Source organism: Dendroctonus ponderosae, unplaced genomic scaffold, assembly GCF_020466585.1.
Source record: "Dendroctonus ponderosae isolate FM_Combo_2020 unplaced genomic scaffold, Dpon_F_20191213v2 Dpon_F_20191213_6, whole genome shotgun sequence".
NCBI classification, from domain to species: Eukaryota; Metazoa; Arthropoda; class Insecta; order Coleoptera; family Curculionidae; genus Dendroctonus; species Dendroctonus ponderosae.
Genome location: NW_026018814.1, coordinates 9,167,388 through 9,186,067, shown reverse-complemented (window position 1 = coordinate 9,186,067; position 18,680 = coordinate 9,167,388). Strand labels below are relative to the sequence as shown.

The 18,680-nt window shown below is 35.3% G+C and overlaps 2 protein-coding genes and 2 non-coding genes across 5 annotated transcripts in view; 2 read left to right on the top strand and 2 right to left on the bottom strand.

The window, feature by feature from the left end:
- Window positions 1-18,616, bottom strand: part of LOC109544991 (collagen alpha-2(IX) chain) — a 20,560-nt gene extending 1,944 nt beyond the window's left edge. The window contains exons 1-22 of the mRNA XM_019915449.2: window positions 18,360-18,616; window positions 14,670-14,722; window positions 14,404-14,611; window positions 12,369-12,585; window positions 11,972-12,142; window positions 11,748-11,822; window positions 11,495-11,617; window positions 11,313-11,411; window positions 10,468-10,575; window positions 10,094-10,267; window positions 9,885-10,037; window positions 9,521-9,829; window positions 9,381-9,462; window positions 8,507-8,685; window positions 8,230-8,400; window positions 8,001-8,180; window positions 7,799-7,945; window positions 1,653-1,707; window positions 1,498-1,599; window positions 1,274-1,441; window positions 1,150-1,218; window positions 287-1,088 (exon numbers count right to left, since the gene is read on the bottom strand). Coding sequence (XP_019771008.2) covers window positions 946-1,088; window positions 1,150-1,218; window positions 1,274-1,441; window positions 1,498-1,599; window positions 1,653-1,707; window positions 7,799-7,945; window positions 8,001-8,180; window positions 8,230-8,400; window positions 8,507-8,685; window positions 9,381-9,462; window positions 9,521-9,829; window positions 9,885-10,037; window positions 10,094-10,267; window positions 10,468-10,575; window positions 11,313-11,411; window positions 11,495-11,617; window positions 11,748-11,822; window positions 11,972-12,142; window positions 12,369-12,585; window positions 14,404-14,611; window positions 14,670-14,722; window positions 18,360-18,379 — 3,006 coding nt within the window. The 5' untranslated portion in view covers window positions 18,380-18,616 and the 3' untranslated portion in view covers window positions 287-945. The remainder of the gene's footprint in view (window positions 1-286; window positions 1,089-1,149; window positions 1,219-1,273; window positions 1,442-1,497; window positions 1,600-1,652; window positions 1,708-7,798; window positions 7,946-8,000; window positions 8,181-8,229; window positions 8,401-8,506; window positions 8,686-9,380; window positions 9,463-9,520; window positions 9,830-9,884; window positions 10,038-10,093; window positions 10,268-10,467; window positions 10,576-11,312; window positions 11,412-11,494; window positions 11,618-11,747; window positions 11,823-11,971; window positions 12,143-12,368; window positions 12,586-14,403; window positions 14,612-14,669; window positions 14,723-18,359) is intronic.
- On the top strand, window positions 3,251-7,638 carry LOC109544992 (G2/mitotic-specific cyclin-B). Of its 2 annotated transcripts, XM_048667379.1 has the most exons (5): window positions 3,251-3,379; window positions 4,720-4,895; window positions 5,814-6,031; window positions 6,099-6,503; window positions 6,658-7,638. In XM_048667379.1, exons 3-5 carry the CDS (start codon window positions 5,819-5,821, stop codon window positions 7,279-7,281), a joined length of 1,242 nt encoding a protein of 413 aa, XP_048523336.1. In that variant the 5' UTR covers window positions 3,251-3,379; window positions 4,720-4,895; window positions 5,814-5,818; the 3' UTR covers window positions 7,282-7,638. The 2 variants fall into 2 exon arrangements, with proteins under 2 accessions (XP_048523336.1, XP_019771010.2); XM_019915451.2 differs by lacking the exon at window positions 4,720-4,895.
- Trnar-acg lies at window positions 12,223-12,295 on the bottom strand. Its single transcript has one exon. It is a non-coding gene; the product is annotated as a tRNA-Arg (tRNA).
- Trnak-cuu lies at window positions 12,644-12,716 on the top strand. The gene has a single exon. It is a non-coding gene; the product is annotated as a tRNA-Lys (tRNA).
- Window positions 18,617-18,680: the final 64 nt, after the last annotated feature.

Here is an 18,680-nt window from a genome sequence, read left to right as displayed (position 1 = left end):
AAGTCTAAAATCTGCTGCAAAGCATCTTGTAATTATAAGGAAGATTTATAAAAAAATAATTAAATGTGACAAAGACTAAATAAGCTATATTTAATCACCTTTAGCAGACGGGAAAAAAGCACGCCCAGCAGTGATTTCCACTGACGTCACGCAACTCGACGCAAGATCCTACCTTGTATTCATTGTATCATGAATAGAAACACTTTCGTATCATCGTACCATCGTATAAACGGATGGATGGGACACAGGCTTTAATAGTTACTATTCTTTTTCTCATATCTCTTACCCGCTCTTATCTGTGGCCTAGTTTGGCATTGATGGGTCGCCTCGTTCTATCAATTATTTAACCTCATTTTTTAAAACTTTAAGACCGATTTTTTACTGAAAATATGTATTTGTTTCACAAAAAGCGCAGTTTAACTTCCCTTTTTTGATAATAAATTATTTTAAGACACACCAGGAGAATATTGTTAATTTTAATCTAAAATGGGACACGACAAAACAACAAACATTGAAATACACTGCTTGACGAAGCCAAGTTCAAATGCACCAGATAATGCACAGTAAACGAAGAAATAATCAATACATTTATGCTTCTTTGTAATTTTTTATTATTAAAATTGTGGTTATTGCTACGAATGAAAATCTTTTACAGATTTCCTTTCCAGCTAAGTATGAGGCTAATTTATTTTTTATTAACGTTTACTAATCACCATTTAAGTTCCGTAATCTTTGAGTACTTCCAACAATTAATAGACAGTGACCATATGTCCATTCTCATCATTTATTACTATACCTCGAATTACGGTACCGCAACGTGTTGTTTTGCTGCAATGTCGTAATTAACACTGCTTCAAAATCATAAATAAATTCATTGTATTGTTACAGGGTTTCTAAATGACAAACTGAGGTATCAAAGCATTTAATTAAATATCAGCCATATATTCAAGGGCCTTTGTTATTGCCGCCATTCCTTGCGGCCACATATGCAGCATACATTTGCTGATAGTTTTGAGCGTAGTTATTGCAAAACTCGCAATATCCTGGAGGTCCTTGAGGACCGGGCAATCCTTGCGCACCTGGAGCTCCTGGAGTAAGTTGGTCCATTAGGTTTTGATAACTCGGCAATAATTATTCATGTAAACCTACCTGCTCGGCCTGGTTCACCTCTTTCACCAGCTCTTCCCGCGATTCCTTCTCCTGGACTTCCGGGAGGACCTGACATGTATATTTGGTCATATAACAAGTGCAGATCGATGGGTTTAATATTTACCTTCAGGACCTCTCGGTCCTGATGGACCCTCAATTCCGACGCCTTCTTCTCCTCTATCTCCCTTTTCACCCTTCTCACCAGGCATGCCTATCGATCCGGGAGGTCCAGCCGCTCCAGGCAGACCCATAAATCCTCTATCGCCAGGTAATCCTGATTGACCGGGGATTCCTAGAAAGAGAGCAAATTCCAATCCGAAATCATTTCGAAAATTAATCAATAACTACCTTGTGGCCCAGGAATGCCCGGTGGTCCAGGCCTGCCAGGTTTGGATATGCCTGGATGACCAGGAGGACCAATAAGTGCAGCTGATAATTCGGCTAGTTGATCTAAATACTCGAACTGATTAGTTTGGAGAGTTAAATAACGTTTCGCTTATTACCTCTTAGAACGGCAGCGCAAATATCACGAATTTCCGATTCGGCGTAACTCCTGCCCTAAACAAGAAACATGTTTGATTAAAAAGAAATATTTTCGATATTGTTTCAATACTAAACAAGAAAATGTACAGTTAAATTTTTTATGCAGGCAAATTCAAACGCAATTTGACGAATTTTAGGCGCTGATTGTTGGCAATATTTTTTAATAAATCATTCTAATAACTGAAGGTTTTAAGAAATAATTAATCTTTTGGGTTTATTACGTAATTTTGAACAAAATATTTCTCTTACGAGATATATTTAGTACGATGTAAAGATTTTGATTAAAAAAATTTAAATCGTATTTATGCACGTCCTAGTCATCGCACATCAACAGTTACATACTTTAATTCAATATTGAAATTAATGCAAATTAAGAATATGGCTACTAATGAGTATCTGCTAATTAAAATCAGTCAATAATTTGTTAGTTTGATATTAATGCACATTTTAAACAGACGTGCACTGATCCGATAAAAAAATTGTTTCACAGTCTGATAAAAAAAATTGTATTAAAAAATAATTATGCTCTGTGCGAAGAAAAGTCTAGATATGTTTTTGTGTAGAATTAAAAGCTCAATAAAATCGTAGACTTTTTCAAGGTTTTTTAATAAATCATTGCCGCACAATTTTTTCCGTAAAGAATATTGAATTTAAAAAAAAAGTGTCAATAATAAAGTTTTGTTTCGTTGTTATCTATTTCGCAACGATGCTCGAAAGAATCCTCGTTTACTAGAATGTTATCTTAAAATTGAATGATCTTAAAATAATGCCAGCAATCACCCAGTATATGTACATACAGGGTGTCCTCAAAAATGTAAGAATGCTGCCAGATACAGGGTGTCAAAAATATAAACTGTTTGATTCTATAATACAAAAAGTCTACATAAAAAAATTTCTGTGGTCAATCCTTAACAAGATATATGTTCTTAAAAAAGGTCACTAAAAATAGATTTTTATAAAATAACTTCAAAGTACTTGGAAGAATTTAATAATTTTTAATATGATAAATATTAAGCTATAAGATCCCTGCCTTTCAAACATTTTTTTTTATTTGAGTTCCCAGTCCCTAACCAGATTGTACGCATTAGTGCTCGTATTTTTAACACCCTGTATGATACAGTCACAAGAAAACAAGACACAAAAGTTACTTTTTGCTATGTATAATCTTTTAAAGCAGGCTCATAGATTTATAGAGTCCAGCAATGGAAAAACACAACACAAAAAATCATTTTTCAGAACTTCCCTTTTTGGAACATGTGTTAATTATTCATTTTACTGTTTTTATTTCTCATTTCCCGCCTTTGAACAATGATATATTTGTTTCTTTAACGACTAGGCGCAATATTGAAAGAGGAATATAAAATTTACAATGAAAATAGTAGAAACGCTGCTAAATACAGTTTGCTAAATGGCGTTAATACATGGGAGCAGTGTATTGTAAAATTTAAATTTCCCTCCATTGATCTGTCGAGCAAATTGTCAATGAAACCAGTTGGCAGGCATTATGTTCTATCTTGTTTACTCTCATTGAAACCTGCTAAATGGAACCAGCCGTCAGAAATCAGTTGAAATAACCGCCTTTACTGGTCTTGTGTACTGGTCCACGATTCAAGTTTGACTGTTGTCATATTAAAAGTGGATATTTTTAGTGAATTTTTACTGTATTTTTATTGATATTTTGTACCAGGTAAGTGAATTCTGTTTGTGTAACATTCTTGTTTAGTTTGTACTTATATTGGTTGCTCGATTTTGCTTGTTTCAAATCAAACGGGAGAATTCTATATTGAAAAAGCAAGCTTGGTTTTTTTATTATAATCTATACATGTTTTGACGATAGCTTTTACTCAGTTTGGTGGAATAGCTGCCAATCTCACGAGAATTTAATAGACCTATACACACCTACAAACTATTGGAATTAGTCTAATATTTACGAAAAGGAAGGTATTTAGTTTGCTTACTTTTTAAGAGCTTGAGGTAGTGATTTAATCTTACTGCCAACAATTTTTCCTTCATATTGGCCTTAATACTTTTCCAAAATCTACTCTGTAAGTTGGACTATTACGCCAACATGTATCATTAATAGACGCATATACCTACCTCCATGAACAAGCTTTTGCGAAACATATTGCTAATTAGGTTTTGTAAAATCTATTCTAAGTTCTAAGGAATTTCAATATCAACTTTCAAAATCCACACATCAGTTTCTGTATAGATTTAGGCAAAACGTTTCTGAAGCCGTGTGATTTCTTAATCACCCTTAAAGAATTATTTAGTTTATACATTGTCTGAGACTATTATGATACAAATCATACTACTGTTATAGGTACAACTCCTTCCATGTATAGGTAGCGTTTTTTATTTGGTTTTGATCGTTGCAAAGTTACAAATTATAAATTGAAATGAAGTTCTAGTTAAATAACACAATACTGCCTGTTACACAAACCTATGTGATTCATCATCTACCCTTACATCCGTTTCGTTAAAATATCTATAAAGCTACTGGTTTTCAAGGAAAAATTGCCCGTATTGAGTGAATCGACGATACCTCACCATTAAAATCCCCACTTGTATATCACATCTGTGATCACATCTTAATTGTTCGTTTTTATTTTACATTTCTGAGCTGTTATATCTTTCAGCATAATACTTTACTAAAAATGCAATTTTTGAACAAACAAGAAAAAAACTATTCAATAAAAAAAAATGGTGTGCGTCACGGGACGCTCGACATAAGTGATAACTTCATATATTTATAGAAACCATAAAATATTGAACTTGTTTAACGCATGATGGCAATAATAATTTTATTTTATAATTTTAATATTCTTGTTAGTCTAATGATTTATAAATGGATCAGGAATAGGTAAAATGTAATTTAATTTCCTTTTGAATGTAAAATATCTTTTTTATTTGCAACATTTAACATTCTTCAACGAGAGGTTGTACATATTGCTCTTCTTGGGTTTGTGTAACTCTTCTTCATGAGTTTCTGTATTTTTTAGTCATAATTTCTTATTTGCTTTGTAGAATCTTTGACGTTGAGCACTAGTTCGTAGTTTTGGTGGCATTGAAAATAAGCCCTAATAAATTCGTTTTACATATTTTGCAACTATAAGCTGAAGAGAAATTTGTATCGGCTTAAAATCGAGAATGCGTTGCGTGAAAATAAGAAGACGGAACCCATGTTTTCTGAAATAACCGAGGTAAACTCAAATATTTTATCAATTAAATTAAAAACATATTTATTATATATTATTACAAAGCAGTAATGATGTTTATCATTTTATGTTAAATATGAAAGATTACAAAAGGGATATCTAAATATTTATTGTTTTTTTCAAAATTATTCTCAAAACAATCAATTCACGCTTTGAAATACGCCTAGTGGGTTGATCACCACATGTTCGGAAAGTTTTCTTCAAGTTTTCAAAGGTCTCATTGCATTTTTCAATAAAAGATTGAGTATATTCTTTAATACAAAGTAAAGTTGTAATTTGGCTTTTCTTACTTTGCTAAAAACTGTTAATTTTTCTTGTCTTACTTAAGAATTAATTCGGTTAAAGGTAAGAAATTTGGCTATTGTTAGATAAATATGGGTTTCACCAACTTCATTTCAGTTTCGGCATGGATCTGGTGTTTTATTCTAAAATCCTTTGTTATTTTATACATAAAAGTTATAATTTTGTAGGGGTATTTTTTCCTTGATATTGAATTAAATAACGTTTCATCACATCCGCTACTTTAAATATTTGAATGAACAGCGAACCTAAATAATCGAAATACGAATAATCCACAAGACCCAACAAAGCTTCAAAAAACGAACATTTGACTCAGTTTGAAAATCTATCGGCGCAGCTAAGTTCAACAGTAAGAAAATTTTTTACATCTAGAAAGTATCACTCTTTAGATTCGTACAGTTATTTGGCACCCGAATGATGTAAATCTTTGGGGGGAATCTTCATTTTAAATCGAGCTGAAGTGGAACTGAATAGCCAAAAACTACAAGCAGTGATGAACTAAAAATTTGAAAAAAATGAAAATTCAGCGTTAAATTATAAACTTAACTTCATTTTTCTTGACCATGGTGAATCGTCCCGTGAATTAAAATTTTCGACTTCCAGATATAATGGGTTCCCGTCCACCTATCGTGAGCGGAGTGAGGGGCCAAGAAAATGCCGCCTCCAGACTATTGATAAAGCAGGGTTTAGTTTCTGAACGTCCAGTTCAGCCAGTTAGACGAGGTGCCCTTGGTGAAGTTGGGAATAAAATTAACGCTGGTTGCCTTAACGCCGTTGTAGCTGGAAAAGCACAAGCAGCTAAACCAGCAGTAGTTACTAAGGTGATTACAAGATGTTCAAACTTTATGCGGATTTTATTAATATACCGAATGAATTCTCCTTGGTCAGGCACGGAATTTGAAAAGCTGTAAGGAGAATGCTGGCGCGAAAACAGTTAGACAAGAAAGTGTCGTATTGTCGAAAAAAATTCTTGAAGAAGCCAAAAATAAAGCAGAAGCTGCGGCTTTAATTACTGCTCCAGAAGTACGAAAATCTTCCCTTAAATATCCCGATCCAGACCAAAATTCAAGAGACGATCCACAAATGGTCACAGAATATGTCGAAGATATTTTAGAATACCTTCGGCAGCTAGAAGTTAAATTTCCGTTGAAAGAAAAATTGTTAGACAGTACCAAAATTACTTCGAAAATGCGCTCGACGTTGGTAAACTGGCTAGTAGATGTTCACCAGAACTTCAACTTGGAACTTGATACACTTCATTTATGTGTATCATTAGTCGATCGATATTTACAAGTAAGTAGTATTTTCGATATAGAACATGTAACCCATTGCATTTTTACGTATGACTTATCTGCAATTAGTCTGATTTTCTCACCATGTACTATACTTTTGGTGGAAGATGTCCGGGTATTTGATCACAAAAACATAGAAATAATTTTATCTTCAGGTTAATAAAACAATCACCAAGAGCATTTATCAGTTAGTTGGAACGGCATCATTACTATTAGCATGCAAGTATGAAGAAATCTATGTTCCTGAGTTGGATGACTTTGTTTACATCTGTGATAATGCCTTTACAAAAAAGCAACTTCTGCAGATGGAAATTGATATTGTGCAGAAGTTGGATTTTAGAATGGGATGGCCACTTTCTGTATATTTCTTGAGAAGATACAGCAAACTCGCGGTAGTAAAACCCGAACAACATACCCTTGCGAAATATATTCTGGAACTTTCATTGCTGGAATATGATATGGTACAGGTAAAGCCGTCTCTCCAAGCTGCAGCAGCATGTTGTTTGTCTATAGCTGTTATGAATGAAGTAAGCGAACCCAGCAAGGTTTGGAAACCAGCTTTGGCTTACCACACCAAATACAAGTATTCAGACTTGAAAAATGTAATATATCAACTCGCTCAAATCCTTACTAAAGCAGAAAATGCAGCTTTTCAAAAAATTCCAGAAAAATATGCCCAACCTAAATATTCTAAGATTAGCCTTAACTATAAGTTGAACGGGCCACTTTTAAGAAAATTAACTGCCAGTCCTGGTTTAAACACTGTGGTTAGAAAGTAACAGTAACCGTAAGACAATTTGTATGTTTATTGTTTAATGTATACAATGTAGCATTTACACGTTTTATTTGTGAACTTATTCTAATAAACATGAGTAACAATTAAAGTCGATTTATGGCGTTCTAGGCCAATACCAAAATGTTTTTTTAGTTTTTATTTAGTATAAGCTAGTGTGTAAAGTGATTGTATTTTAGTACCGAAACTTATTTAAGGGGATGTTTCCAATATTTAAAACTTCAATAATTTTGCAATTTTTCCTAATTATTTGAGCCGTTAAATATCTTGCGCGGTTCGGGAGAGGCGTTTTAGGAGACTGTTTTGTACATTGATTATTTTGATTAAACTACTTTTCTATTTTCTCAGTTGTTATTATGCATCTAACATAAGTCGAGAAGTTACTAACTTGCAAAATGTGAACCATTTTCAATGATTAGCGTTGAATTTGTTGGTTTTCAGATTCATTCTTTTATAGTAATATTTGGAGAAGATTCTCAAATGAGCACTTGTAAAATACTTACAGGTTGCCCTTCGATTCCTGGAAGCCCTGGTTGCCCTCTCTGTCCAGGTGAGCCTGGAAAACCTGGAGATCCGTCTTTCCCTGGCATTCCCGGTTGACCGCTAGGTCCTTCTGGTCCTCGATCTCCTGCTGCGCCTCTTTCTCCCGGCTGAAACAGCAAAAGAGTGTAGAATTTTGATTTTTGCGGTTTTGTAAAAATTTACAATTCCCGGTACCCCTGGCACTCCTCTAGGGCCATGAACTCCTGCATAATAACCTCCTTCAACTAAAGTGGAAACTTGTCCGGCAAGACCCGGAGGTCCCGCAGGACCGGCAGGTCCAGGCTTCCCTTCAGGACCAGGCAAACCTGGCAGTCCTTGTGGCCCTGGAAGACCTGAGTTGCCCTAAAATTACAAAAGATATACCATTGGTCGTTTTTTTTTTGGTTCTTACTTGATTCCCAGTATATCCTCTTGGTCCAATGGGTCCTTGTTGACCTTCCTGTCCACGTTCACCTTTATACCCCTGAATTCCGGAAGTGCCAGGTTTTCCATCCATTCCCGGATTACCCGGAGCACCAGAGTATCCCCTAGCACCAGATTCTCCTTTCGGTCCCACAGAACCCTTAAACAAGCATTATATGTTTTAAAAGAAAACTCCCTTAAATCTGATTGTTGCTTATTAGGACTGGCGATTGTGATTTTTATATTGTTATTTTCAGTTCGCTGACCTGCTTTCCAGGGGGACCTCTAATTCCCTCTGGTCCGGGTGGGCCTTGTATTCCACTCAAACCTGGTGGTCCGGGTAAACCTGAAAATCCGCGTTCTCCTTTTTCACCTGATTGTCCTTGTGGGCCAGTTAGTCCAGGTGCTCCTGGTAATCCTCTATCGCCCTCACTTGCAGATAGGCCTGAGCACGAAAAAAACCATTTGTACAGTTAGCTTTTACTTGTAAAAGAGAAACCAACTGCTTGATCATATTTTTTCTACGTAAATGGTTAGCATAGTCATTAGTTTATTAAAGTAAAGCAAGCAATTAAAATTACGTGTGACCGAACTTCTCCAAAAGATCTCCGACTTTTCAATCGGCTCTTATCGAAAGGAAAAAACTGCACAAATTCTAGACTTTGTTCTTTGCGGACGATCAAGTATTTATTGCACAAGACTAAGAAGATCTGAACTACATGACTGGAAAGGTAATCGAGGAATGCATAAAATTGAGTTTAGAACAGAATATATGTGCAATCGAATCGAACAGCACGATTTAACACTGGAGACTAATCAAATATTAAACACAAAAATTTCACAAGTTGGGTCATATTGCACAAAGAAAGAACAGTCAAAGAAGGAGAGCAATTGCTATATTAAATAATGCTAGGGGTCAAAAACCCACAAAAACGGAAGTCATTTCAAACGGAAGTATAAAACATCCTGAAGTACAACTAGGAATGGAACTACAAAAATAGAAAACTGGGACGTCCGAAAAAGCTTTATTGAGACACCCTAGAATAGAACGCAGTATTCGCTACACGCTTGAATCCACACCGCTTTCCTCTACTTAATTTGATGAGGGCTACCGATTTATGATCAATTTGATTTACCTACCTGGTAGTCCTGGCCTGCCTGGTTCACCAGCGTCTCCTTTCATCCCATGAGCCCCCTGAGGGCCAGGCGAACCTGCTGGACCCTACAATTCGAATAGTCTTTGAAGTTTTCATTGAGTTTCGAAGAACGATCTAACGTACTGAAGCTCCAGGGTTGCCAATCGGCCCAGGTGCTCCAGGAGGTCCGATGAAACCTGGTAGACCTTTCGGGCCTTCCAGGCCGGGTAAGCCTTCTTTTCCTGGTGGACCTCGAACGCCGTCCAGGCCAGGTACACCAGGATATCCGATTGATCCAATTTCGCCCTTTGCACCAGGCTCGCCTCTATCCCCTTGGTTTCCTTTTGGTCCAGGCGCACCTGGAAACCCATGCTCGCCTCTTGGACCGGGCGGGCCGGCGATTACCTGCCCGATTTCGCTACCTGTGGTCAATCCTGGGGGACCCGGAGGCCCCTAGTTTTTGCGCATTAAATCCTTTCTAAACAAATAACTGGGGAGTAATCAGTACCGTTAGGCCTGGCATGCCTGCCACTCCAGGACTTCCTTGCTCTCCTTTGTTTCCTTTGAAACCTATTGGGCCCACTTGCCCCTCATTGCCGTCTTTTCCAGGTGCACCGGGAAATCCTCTCGGTCCTACCTGTCCCTCTTCGCCTGGTAATCCCTAAATGACCTCCGGGATATTGGTTAGTTAATACTTTCACTTGCTTGAGACCTTACGGGCATTCCTCTGGGACCTACAGGTCCAGGTGGGCCTTCAATTAAAGTTTCTTCTCGTGCAGGGGCAGCTAAGCCGGGAGGACCTGGCGGGCCTTCAGGCCCACGATCTCCGGGTCTTCCGGAAAAGCCATCTAAGCCTCGATCTCCTTTTGGACCGGCTAATCCGGATTCCCCCTGTATGCATGTTAATATTAACTCCAAATCAAAATTAATTCCTGGGTTTCAGTCATAACTGATAAATAGACAATAAATGATTGAATTGAATTTGAATTCAATTGAAACACAGTCAGGAAAGTATATACAATGAGTTAATATTAACATCGTTGAATTCAGAATCAAGACAAAGACAAAATTGTCTTTGCATATTAGTTTACCTTGTTGCCTTTTGATCCCGGTGTTCCATTGATTCCTGGACGCCCTTCCGGACCGGGATTGCCGGCGAGTCCCCTTATGCCTGGAAGACCTTGAAGGCCAGGGGTTCCCTACACATGGAAGGTATTGGAGTAAGGCTCTTGGGTATGAAATAGCAAAAGACAATAAATCAAATCCAATATTAATACATTTTATATACATGTTAGTGTATTTATTTAGCTATGTCCACATGTATATCTGAAGTCGAAGTCTCCGCAGTTAGCTGTGTAATTTTCTCCATTCTTCCGGCATTTTTTCTGAATATATGTATAAATACAAATACAAATAACCTTTATTTCCTACACAAAAAGGCTGTCGACCCAATCGGTCTTTCTGCCCTTTTCTGAATGTTTTTAGATATATTTATATATCGAGTTGAAAATATTTAATCGAGTTATCGACACCGTGATTATAAGGTTTTGTGCTGCCTGAGATATTTGCACTGGGAAGGAGCACGTAATTAAGAAATATAATTAATTGATGCTTTAACCTACTCGTGGGCCTGGAAGTCCTCTTGGGCCCTTCTCTCCCTGCTTTCCTCTTTTACCAACTGTCCCAGTGGTGCCTCGAACTCCAGGTATTCCCTATAATGATTAGTGTTTTATTGATGTTAAATGTGCAACTGTACAGTTCATGGACATTAAATGTATTTCAATGTGGCTGATCCCTTCAATGTGGCCATATTCTTTGCTCCTTCAGTTCACTCTATACTATGGGGTGTTAGCAGAAGCGTGTAAATAAATGCTAGCAGTTTAAATAGTCAATTATTGCGTTAGGTGGATTATTGATTTTTTCTCGCGGAACCTACTGCATATCCAGGTCGTCCGAATTCTCCTCTTTCACCTCGAGGTCCTGGCGGTCCCGGTAACCCTGGAAATCCCTGGTTTCCTCTATCTCCCGGAAGTCCCTTGATAACAAACGCTTTTAATGAACTTTTTGGCTTTTTAAACATTTGCTTGAAATATCTACGATCCTCTTGGAATTACATACATCAGTCCCGTTGTAACCAGGTAGTCCTCTTGGGCAAACAACTTCGCAGGAGGGTCTGGGCGATATTGGAGCCGCTGGTGGTGCAGGAATGTATACTGGGGGAACTTCTTTAAACTCATCAATCTAATTAATTAGAAATTATGTTAAATTACTGGTTTTAAATTCGGTTTGATTGCGTCGGGAACTTGAGCTTGAGAATTTCGCCTTTTAGCAAAAGAAAGCAAATAGTTTGCGTATAGGTAAGTTCGATTACCTTGGGTATTTCCTGGCAGAGTTCACGTTGAGGTCTTGTGGGATCGCAACTCATCAACATCCATTGCAAATCGATCTGAAAATTGAATTAATTCATACATTAGTCTGTGTAATCTTCAGAGAGTTTTACTGCAATCGAATATTATTAATTTCATGAGCGTGTTATGGAAGGCATAGGGAATAGATGCGTTTGGCTTTTGTATTGCTATTGTGTGTGTAACTTGCCGGAACTGATTCCCTCGAATTAGCAAATTTTGCAATGGATATGTTTCCATTAATATCCATCGGTCCACGAAGTTGCATCGGTTTTTCCTGCATATCCTTACAATCGACAAATAATCGAACTCGATCTCTGAAAACTCCAAAATGTATCTTGTGCCAGTTTGTGTCGAAAACCTACAAATCAAACAATACAATTAGCAAAATAAATCAATTAAAGCTTAAAATTAATTTTGAAAATGTTGGCAAAAGTTTTGCGATCCTGCCAGGATTCGAACCTGGAATCTTCTGATCCGTAGTCAGACGCGTTATCCGTTGCGCCACAGGACCAGTGAAAGTAGATTTTCAGTGCATGAATTTCAAACAATGAGTGTATTACAATACCAACAGAACAATTACTGACCTTAGCGTTGTTAAATCTCAAAGTTTGCAATTGGCCTTCATAGTTTGAGATTGCAAAATCAATGCTTTGCTGTCTCGGGTTTAGAGCCACAAAGAACTGGGGTCTGTGCTGTAAATTCGTAAGTCTTATCATGTGCCAAGCTGTGCGTGTGATTCTACTGGCTCGGTATGTCGAAATAAATGAGAATTGTTCTGGTAATCCAAAAGGAAAAATGTTCCTAAAAGAAAGTATAATTCACAGTGTACTTCACGAGCAAATAATATTGTAAAATTCAAGCCCGGCTAGCTCAGTCGGTAGAGCATGAGACTCTTAATCTCAGGGTCGTGGGTTCGAGCCCCACGTTGGGCGAAAACTTTTTTGTTCTATCCAAATTTTTTACAATTACTTTATTTAAGAATAGGAATTAATTGAGTTAACTGTTAATATTTGTTTGGTTTTATTACGCCCTCCAACTTTTTTGCACATTGAAAAAATTAATGCCCAACTTAGATTTGCATAAATGACCGCAAATTCCCCCCGGATATTAGGTACAAATCGCTAAAATAAGGCCTTACGTTGAATGAAAATGGAAACTTTTTCCGCAAATATAACGCACTTTTTCCAATATTACTTGTTTCTGAGAAAATAAATGCCAAATTTAGACCTGGATGGACAATCATAAAATTCTGTCGCAAATTTGAAAACATTTTGCAAATAAACTGATGATGGCTCAAAGGCGAAACTTTTACTATTTATAAAACAGGCAATGTTCAACAAGTTCCGTACAAAAGCCACTCTAGTTCGACCGGGTTTTGAAGAAATAACTATTAACCTCCGGCCTTTATAAACAATACCAAAATACAGATAATATTTAGAAAATTCCTGGAAATTTCCTGAAGATGATTTATAATCGAAACTTTTTCACTTATAGAAGAGATTTTGCGCTACAAATATGGTACAAAAGCGACTCACTTCGCTAGTTTGTGGGGAAATAAATGTCAAAATTCGACCTGCTTAAATATTCGCAAAAACTACAAGGATGGTTGGTGGACCACATGGTACGAACGCAATACTTGTTTGAAGAGCACAATTTAAAAACTAACCACAAATGTAGTCGTGATATGATAGACACTTCAGATTGAATGCTGTCTACTGGAGTTCGGTTGAAATATTTAAGCTTTATCTAACAGATGAATTTAACTTATTTAATTAATTTAACTGTATTTAATAAATCCCGATAAAAAAATATTTTTCAATGCTTGAATCGTGATGAGCGATGACGTGGTCCAGAAATACAGGGTGGTTAAGAAAAAATACCCGAAAAACTCCCCACTATCGGCTAATGCTTTACGACAGAGTCGTAGGTAGTTGAATTAGAAGAGGAAACTTACTTACTACAATAAATTGTAGTGAGAATTGTAGTAAAAACTAAACAAAAAATTACTACAATATTTGAACTTTCTGTTCTATCTAGCTTGATAAAGCAACCTTATTTTAAGGATCTTACAAGGAGACATAAAATGCGCCGCAAATTTAACGTACAACTTAAATATTCCATGACTTTTGACTGTGAATATTTCCTCAGTTTTTCTTTTAATAATTATTACAAGGTAAGTTCTGTCAAGTTCTGCTTATTTTGTTACATATGTAAACTTGCAATGAAATGTTGATCTACATATTTTTTACCAGATGTTTTCTGAGCAAATAATAAAAAAGTTTAAGCAAATGTCGCGTGTAAAATGTGACCGGTCATAAAAATTCAATATCTCTCGAATGTTTCATGATAACCAGACTAGTCAAGATCCAAATTACTCAAAAGATACGATATATTAACATCGTATACTTTTTCTCTCTGGGCTACCCAATAGCGCACGCAGAAAGGTTTAAACTTTGACCAAGAAAATATGACATTAGTTTAACACCCTATACAATATATTTAAATCGTACCGACGATTGAGAAAATATTCCCAGTCAAGAGTTAGGAAATATTTAAACTATGCATTTAAACTATCATTATAAAATGGCAAGATAATAGAAAGAAAGAAAATATCGTTACCTTGTGGGTACGGTAACATCTGCATATCGTTGGAACCGATAAGCAGTTTGTAGTGAACTAGAACCAACCACTTTGCTCACTCCTGAAGATTGGGATCCTAACAAATCCAGTTTAAATTGCCTAATAAAGTCGTAAGCTTGCAGATCATCATCGCCTATTCTGAAATTTGCACATGGACCCTCAGCTTCTGCCTCTAAGAGATTCAGTTCTGTAAAAGTGATTGAGTAATAATTAGAAAATTCTTGTTTGCAACTGCCACCACTTACGACATTTTACTCCTAGAATACAAAAGGAAAGCAACTGTATTATGTGGATCCAGCTGAAACCAATTAGATAACAGTTAGTTTAAACAATTTGAAGATTCTTTGTGAAATTGATGTTGGCAATCAAATCACTTTCAGCGGGATGAAATAATGGCTCGGCAAATGATGAAATGAAAATGCCATAAATTATGCTTCTCTGTGTTGGTTAATCCATTAACTGTTTTATTAGGAACATGTTAATTACGTGACGTAAGTTTAAGCTCTAAGTGTATGCACGATATAGTCGCCTTGGCTGGACAGCACATCTAAATAGAATTATGCCATCAATTATCTCGTTTAAGTCACACACAGCTTCAATAATTTGTAATGGTTTAATTTTAATTATTGCAATGCATTCGATGTTAAATGCTTTCGGTCATTTAGCGGAATTCCATAAAGAAACTGGGTCTGTATCATTTAGTGTGGCTTATACAGGGTGCTCCAAAAACAGACACTAACGAAATAAACTGATGTTGAGTTTCCAGAAATGTGTTCGTTTTTGTTGGTTCATCAAATTGGAAACTTAAATAATTAGAATAATTAATTTTGATTGCGGGGAAAGACGTTTATCGGCAGTCTTTGATCCATGCAAACACAAAATCACAAACTGCAAAAATTCCTCAAAAATCAAATGGTTCCATTTGGTTTATTGAGACACACAAGTGGTCCGAACTGATCAACTCATTTGTCATCATCCCATTGCGGCATTGGAAACAATTGGATAATTAATCACTCTATCGATGATTTTGGCCCAAATATTGATTGAAATCTGGTGTTGTGAGTACAAACTCACAATTCTAAAGAATAGGACTTCTCCTTGCTTTGCATCGGTAAATGAAAAGCACCAAATTTAATTTTTTTTCCAGAGGAAGATACCTAATTCCTAAAAAGAAGTTATTGAAGGTTTCTGAATCAAGATGAATCAATGAATGAAGATGATCAAGTTTTAACTTTTTGTTCTTCCTTTAATAACAGAACAACATTAATCGTTCTACTGTTGCAAGTTCAAGTTGGGATTTTACATGGACAATGATCCAAAGCATGAGAGTGAGTGAGCGTGAGTTAAAACTCAATTATTTTAGAAGATAGCCATAGTACAACACCAAGTTCAATTTTTGAACTATCCCGCACATTCGAAAAATTTGCCGCAAAATTATTTTTAAATATCTCTAAGTAATAGAAGATCAGTGAGGAGAAACGGTGGATAGTTATGAACGGAAAATTCGAAGTAATTCGAAACGTAAAATAACCCATTTTAAAAGATCAGTGTGCATTATAATATCAGAGAGTTAATTTCCACATGCTTGTGATACTTTCATAAAAAATTCTAAAGTTAAACGAAGTGTCTACCAATACTTTGTGGGTGCACAATTTTTAAGTCAAATTTTTATTTTAAAAGTTTGTTTGAAATTACTTTTGCTTTTAATAACTTTTAATTATTACTAATTGCCTAATTGGATTTAGGACAAACTACACTTTTGAGTTTGATTTTTTTGGAAAGTTCGGAAAGAACACGTTGATCAGTGTTCCAAATTTCCTCCATGCTAGTAATTTGCAAAATCAAAATATTTCGATTCGACTACAAATGCGTCAAGTACAGTGATCTGCTGATGAAACCATAATAAACTGAAAGTGTGCACAATGACTAGCTAAAAACATCGATTTTTTTAGGATTAATGCGGGTGTACGAAGAGTTTGGGCGAAAGGTTCCACCAATCAAATTTGCTATACAAACAAAAAACTCGTTTTGGTATTATTTGCCGCAGACATATTTATTATTTCTAGTCTGTGCGACTTTGAAGAATTATTTTTCTTGTGGGTGAATAAGCACCTAATGTTAAGAGTGATAAATTTAAATACGTTCTTTTTTTTTGAGAAGAAACATTGTAAATTTGTTAGAATGGTGCACATGTGCGCTCAATTATTCCACCGATAAAAAATATAAAATTTTGCAATTGATAATCTATATATATAAAATTCTCGTGTCACAGTTTTAGTTACCATACTCCTTCGAAACGGCTTGACCAATTTTGATGAAATTTTGTATGTATATTCAGTAGGTCTGAGAATAAGTTGTTATCTATTTTTTATACCCCTAAGTGATATGGGTGCTGCCATAAACCCCTATCTTTCAATAGCTATATTAGTAATTCAATAAATTTAAAATAAAATAATTAATAATAATTTAGTCTTGTTAAACAATTTTTTAAATAGGATTTCATTAAGCAAATTTTTTATCAAAACGTAAAAGTAAATTTTCAAAATTTATTTATTTACAACTTTGAATGTTTCTCTTGTAGCTTGAGCCAAAGTGTGCCATAGAATTCCCCCTTATAGGTGAGATTCTATATTCGAGATTCTAAGGTAAAGAATTTGTTCTTCATTATAAAATAATTTTATCAATATGTAATAGAATGGGTGAGGGCATTCTGTGTTTAAAAAAAACAACGTTTTTGAGACGAAACACTCAAGGAAAAGGTTTGACAAAATGAAAATTATGCAGTTTAATTTTGGGTATATTCTGTATAACTAACGCCATTATTCAGCTTTATAGTTAGTAAACTTGTTTTTTCGATTTTTTCATGAAATTTTCTGTAGGCCTGTTTGCTCTCTTTTGGAGATTGACAGTATTTTTTTGAATATAAGCATATAAAATATTGAGTGGAAGAACATTTGAAAATATAATATTTTACATTATTTGCAAATGAAACATTAAACTGATCGGCATTTGATGGTGATTTGAAACGTGATGCTAATTTGTATAAGATTTAGGTGATAGGAAAGAAAAACACTCAAATTGGCTCAAATACATACAGCCAAAATGTAGAAAAAATAGTGATTTTGTTCGGCAATCTATCGACCTATCAAGCCAACATTCATAAAACAATTAAAGTTCCGAAAAAATCTGTTAAAAATCCTGCTGTTAAAAGTTAATTAACAAATTACACTTTTTATGTGTTTGTCTCCAATGAGGTTTTCAACTTATGTAATGTAAGATAAAATAAATAAATAATAACACTTGCATGTGGAGTGTTTTAATAGAAGTAATTTTCAATTTAATTAATTAAGGTTATTAATAATTATACATCCCTATAAGCAAATATGTCCAGTTAAATTAAAATAAAACATCGATAAACTTGTAGATGCGATTAAAATAATACTATTAACAGAATCATCTATTATTTTAAATGTATATTAGTGGGTTGTTTGTAAACTTTCCAAACACATTCAATGTTCGTTGGGGGATAATTTGAATATTAGTTTTAAGGTTGCAAAGTCAATCAAATTTCTATAAAATTAGTTCAGGGGATAGTAGTGGGTAGAATATTGGAACTTTGTGCTAAAATCTAGAAGCCCCATTTCTCTTTATGTGCGATTATCCAATGTGCACATCTACTTATAAAATGGCAAAATCCGTGTATATTTCTTGCCACTTAAACGATCGAAATAATGTTAATACATAAATATTTTTTTCTCATAGTTTCAAGGCCTGATACGCCTCTTAACGATTTACAATTTTTTTAAATCTACTTATATTTTATTCGTGAATAATTATGTTACAGACTGCATTCACTGCTTGGTCATAACATTTATCTGAAGTTCTCGTCACGTTCATAATCTTAATGACCTTATTTTACTTGTTAATATACATACCTTTTCGAAAATTTTTGCATATTTTAGTCGATATCACAAACAAGCCAAGCGCATAATCGATCACTGCACAATAAAGACACTTAATTTGAACACACTGTTTAGACGAAGTGTAATCAGATGCATGTAAGTAATAAAAGCTCTCCTAGCTCGCACACGTACGATCTTACAGAGCTTAGAAACAGTGATTACTGCCATCCAAGAATGGAAACAGAGCTCGATTCAAATTTAGGTCTAATTTAACTTGCAGATCCGCATAGATTCTTTTTAGAACACATTTTTTTGTAATTAACTTGTCGATTAGTGGCTGGATGTGTTTCAAAT